Here is a 5,000-nt window from a genome sequence, read left to right on the forward strand (position 1 = left end):
CTGACATTCTCTTTTTATTCAACTTACACGACGTACAATCTATTTCAGACTTCAAAGAAACATACATTTTATATATGTAGAGAAGATTCAGAATAGGCAAGGCAAAGACTTATACCTGGATCGATGGGTGCTCATGGCAGGTTCCCATATTCACTAGACTAACAAGACAAGCTCCCGGAAAGTCGAATTCTTTAGAGTATTGACATAGGGGTACCCATCAAAACAAGTAAAAGCTAACCGTCTTCACAGTGATTTTTATACCTAAATACTGTAGATCAGCGCGGCTTAGCTTAGAAACGCTATTTCTTGTTGAACTGAAGCTCTAATTTCTGCCTGTTTTCATTCTTTTTACAACAGTAAGCTTGTCATATTAAGATGGGATATTGACTCGTGTAATCCCGTATCCCGAATTTTTTCATGTATATTATTAATAAGTAATCACATGATTTTTCTCGTGCAATTTGGAATAAATAGGCACTTGTAAATTTTTTCAAAGACTACAAATTGCACTCACCCCACGGGCTCGTGCAATTTTGGTCATCTTTGAAAAAATTTCCGCGTGCTTATTTATTCCAAATTGCACGAGAAAAATCATGTGATTACCTATGCAAATACGACTGTATAACAATTCAAATTCCGTTTTCCGTGAATCTTTTTTTTCATGTGTTACCTGTGAACCATGGCAATTACCAGGTTTTACAATCACTGGCTCCTGGTTAACCAAATTTATTACTAAGACTTAGGGCCGGGTCGTATTAAAGACCAACTTTTAATTTGGCTGGCTTTAAAACGGCTGGAAAAATCAAATTGCAAGATCTGAAATAAAATTGATAATTAAAATTCACGGTCGCATTTCGATTAAGTCAATTAAGTTAAATGCAAATGCCAAACACACGAGCGAAATTTTAGCGGAAAAAGAAAGCGATACTTCTTGCTTACAAACATTGACGTCACATTTCCTTTGATATTGAAACTTGCCAACCACGGAACAAAAGAAGTTATTGTTTTGACAGCCAATTAGTTTCTGGTTGGCATATTGATAACAATGGGTGACATAACGAGAAATATGGCTGTTGACGGGCTCCTTTGTTTTTTCGAAATTTGGAAAAAATTGGTCAGCCTCACAAAGTACACCGGCGTCTGTGATGTTTTTTCCGATTTTGAAATTTTTGAAAAAGCGCAAATGAGGGGTCGCATTAGAAAAAGGGAGTGTTGACAAATTTTTGGTCCCCAGAGTAAACAAGTTTTTACTAAATCGTCTCAAATGCGACCCCGGCCACTTTCACATGGTAACTAAATTTCCGCTTTACTTCCGCCTAATTCTTATGCAACTTTGATGTACGCCAGTTCCTTGACGGAAGAGCCAAAGAGCAACAGACCAACTGATTGGTTGGTATTAGCTTAGGGAAAATTACCTGCGTATTGCATCATCAACTTTAATTCTGCTTTTCCCAAGAAACTCTGCTTCGCTATTCCGGCATTACAACTGCTCTTCCTCCCGAATGAATTTACCTGAAGAATTTTTGTAGACGAAACCCGGGTTACTACTATGGGCTCATCAATGGATTCAGTTGTCTTAGCAAAGGGACCAGCTGGTCAATATTATACTGATCTTGTGAAAGCTTGTGATGATCATTTCGCAAGGAATTACCCAGAATGTGTCAATTCAACTAATCATGGAACTGTTATGTGTCCCGCTGTTTTTCCATTTGGATACGTCGCTCCTACGGGTCAAGCTTCTGGGGCAAAAAAGCTCTCAAAAATGGAGGAAGACACCATTCGTGGTGACACTGCGGAACTAAAAATATTTCAACGGCTTGAGACGCTTGGGGAAAAGACCAGACAACCGATGTTTGTTTTGACGCAGCTGAAACTATCAGATTTTTTTAAAAATGTTGTCCGACAGGTATTTCCTGCCGATCATCCCGTTTTCAACAAAACTCTAAAAGGAGAAATCGACTTTATGATCATCCACCGGAAAATTGGTGTCATTCTTGTAGAAGTGAAGGCCAAACATGAGTTCAGCAAGAGTCTTCAAAGCGAGGCAAGAAAACAGCTTCAAAAGGGCGAGGAAATTATTGATGCCCTCTTACAAGCTGATCACAGACCGGAAATAAGCATTCCTGTTTATAAAGTCATAGCCATGCCTAATGTTGGTGAACAGTGTCGCGGTAATTCAAACTTTATTGGCCTTCGAGGGATTGATGTGCACTCTGATGACCATTTCAGTGACTGGTGGGGACGGACATTTCCCGAGAAGGACTTTGACCTCCAACAACAACAAAAACTACAACGTCTTATTTCTGTGTGTGTTTGTGAGAGGTCTGAGGTCAATTCTGCAGTGCTCTCAGGTGTTTACAAGAAGATTGATACTCAGAACTTTCTTCAAAAAAGCTACAAAAAAGGAGTCAAAGATTCCACTTGCGATGAATCCCAATTGGTATCGAAATCAGCTGAAGACGCTGAGCAGGAAATCCTATGCAAGCAGTTTTTGTTTCTGAACCCTGATCAGCTGCGTATTTGGAAAGGTGACCACCACATGTTTTTTAATGGATCATCTGGCAGTGGGAAAACGATTTTGCTCCAGTTCAAAGCTTTGAGATGCGCCAAGGCCGGCCAGCAAAAAGTGGTGGTTGTCGTCCCTCTGCCATTAACTGCAAATTACAAGCAATTTTTCTTCCAGAATTGTATTTCCTCTGAAACAGTCGATGTTCTGTCACCCTTGGAATTCTTCCACGGAAGTTACTTCGAAAGTAACGTGACAAGCCGATTTCACTTCTTCGCCGACGAGCTTCAAGCATTCCAAAATGATATACCAGACCTGTTGACGCTGTTGGAAACATTGATGGCCAGATTTGTTGATTCTGATTGTTACTGCTGGATCGCATATGATTATATGCAGAGGAATGAGAGAGCAGAATCTCAAGATGTAACAGGAGGATTAGCAGGTGGTGCTAAACTTCAGTCTCAAGTACGAAATCTGTGCGAAGTTTACAACTTTCATCACTCCCCTTGCCTCAAAACAGTGGTTCGTTCGACCTTTCAAATTTACAACTATGTGCAAGGTTTTGTTAAGACGTCCCTCGAAGATTTACTCCGGGAAGTATTGCTTTTAGATCACATCGATGAAGAGACTAAACGATCTTGGAGCACATTTGTGAAACGCTATGATGTTTCAAACCACCTCGGCCACCACATTTGTGGACCTTCCGTGACGGAGTACAAAAATGTTGATTTGGATGACATCACAGGAATAATAACCAATGAAATTGGTAAATGGACTACGAAAGATTGCCTTCATCGCGTCGCTGTTTTGGTTACCACACCTTTCCTCAAGGAAAAGTTATGTCGACTCATGACAGCGAAAGAAATCCCAGTTTGTGACGTTGGAAATCAAACAAATGCAATTGTCCTGGACTATGGAAACAAAGCTCACTCGTACGAATGGCCAGTTGTAATTGCCGTTTCATGTGCATATAATCCACGTCTCTCCGACTGTTACATCATGTTAACTCGCGCTGTAACGAGGCTAGTCGTAATAACAAATGTGACCGGGAGATAAATAACAAGGGGATAAACGATAATTGCTGGCAAGCGGTCAAGACCTATTAAATCACTAAATGAAATGCCGTGAATGCTTCACGGAATCCATTCCAAACACCGATAAACAGTATCTATGTCCACGCAAGTAATCATAATTGCTAACAATTTAGATGTTTAAAAATCTCGGGCCTTTCCCATTCATTCTGAGGATAAACATCATGGACTAACTTTGGATTGGAGTACAGTAAGACACAGAGTAAACATTTGGGCATGCGCATTAGGTGCCCGTTGCCAAACTTTTGTACCACTAAATTAAGGCACGAACAGACCATTTGAGGGATTTTTCATCCCGCCAGAGTTTCATTTGAACACTGGCAGGAAGTTCAAAGCTGTTTCTGATTGAAATAAGCAATTAGCATGTATTTGCCTGGGGCAACTAACAAATAAAGGAGTCAATAGGACTCGGCGAAAACGTCACCTCAAAATATATCTTTACACAATCTCAAGTCTTTCGGGATTATTTGATCTCGTTCACTTCGTACAATGTGAGCGAATTTTCCTAAAATTGAATTTGTACGAGCGGGTTTCAGAGTAAAAATAAGGAATAAAAGATTCACTTGTGTACGCTCACGTTGTCGTTAAACTTTCAATTTGGCGATTTCACGTTGTTATGAATAAAATGCGTGCCGCACGTGCCGCAGGTTTCTTTTTCCTCTTTTAACCAATCATATCATTGTTTTGTGGCGTTGTCGTAGCCGTAGCCGTCGTCAATCCTTGAACTCCCTAATCAGGCTGTTACGGTCTCCTCTTCATTACAGAATTTTCTAGCTTTTATTTTAGTACCGTACGCTCTGACCTTTAACTTCGAAACGATCAAAAGTATTTCCCCTATATCTGAGAAAAGCCTTTCTTTAACATCTTAAACAATTTATTTCAAGCCTTGTAGCTGTCGACGATGTCCACTTATGTATTATTTCCTGACTGTGCTCCTTAATATGCATTTGCTCATATAACCTTCTAGCATGGAAATTCGATCATCCAAGATACTCGATCGAAGCGAATCGGTTAGTTATAGCAGTTACTCAGTATACATTTACTTAAATGTCCATACTGTAAATAGAGGATATTACATGACTATGTAGGAGAATTTTAGGATCACATAGCAAGCTCTGGTATAAACACACACAAAAAAGAACTTGGCCAATATCAAGTCATCTTGGCCTCACGCTTGGTCAATAGCCCATATGTAGTAGCCTGCGTAGCAAGCGTTCGGCCGTGCGGTTTCACAGAAGAAAAAGACCAAGGTGCGGGCTTTTGATGTTTTGACCGGTCAAAACATCGAAAAGAACAGCGCGGAAACGCTTGCTACGCTACGCAATGTAGAAGAGAAGAATTGTCTCACAGCACAAAAGTATCTTTCAATGAAGGGGAAGCTCGCTTTTCTTTGGATAATCATT

At 40.2% G+C, this 5,000-nt stretch overlaps 2 protein-coding genes across 2 annotated transcripts in view; one reads left to right on the forward strand and one right to left on the reverse strand.

Moving 5' to 3' along the window:
- The first annotated feature begins 595 nt into the window (after positions 1–595).
- On the forward strand, positions 596–4,173 carry LOC137984582 (uncharacterized). Its single transcript, XM_068831752.1, has one exon. It carries the CDS (start codon positions 1,550–1,552, stop codon positions 3,560–3,562), a length of 2,013 nt encoding a protein of 670 aa, XP_068687853.1. The 5' UTR covers positions 596–1,549; the 3' UTR covers positions 3,563–4,173.
- Positions 4,174–4,449: 276 nt separating this feature from the next.
- LOC137984598 (leucine-rich repeat-containing protein 57-like) overlaps positions 4,450–5,000 on the reverse strand; it is an 8,345-nt gene continuing 7,794 nt past the window's right edge. The window contains exon 4 of the mRNA XM_068831770.1: positions 4,450–5,000. This exon is cut by the window's right edge and continues 3,466 nt beyond it. The gene's annotated coding sequence lies outside the window, so the exon portion shown is untranslated.

The sequence above is a fragment of the Montipora foliosa genome, chromosome 14 (assembly GCF_036669935.1).
Source record: "Montipora foliosa isolate CH-2021 chromosome 14, ASM3666993v2, whole genome shotgun sequence".
Lineage (NCBI taxonomy): Eukaryota > Metazoa > Cnidaria > Anthozoa > Scleractinia > Acroporidae > Montipora > Montipora foliosa.

Excerpts from the sequence above, each read along its gene's own strand:
- LOC137984582 (XM_068831752.1), top strand. The coding sequence starts at position 1,550 with ATGGGCTCATCAATGGATTCAGTTGTCTTAGCAAAGGGACCAGCTGGT.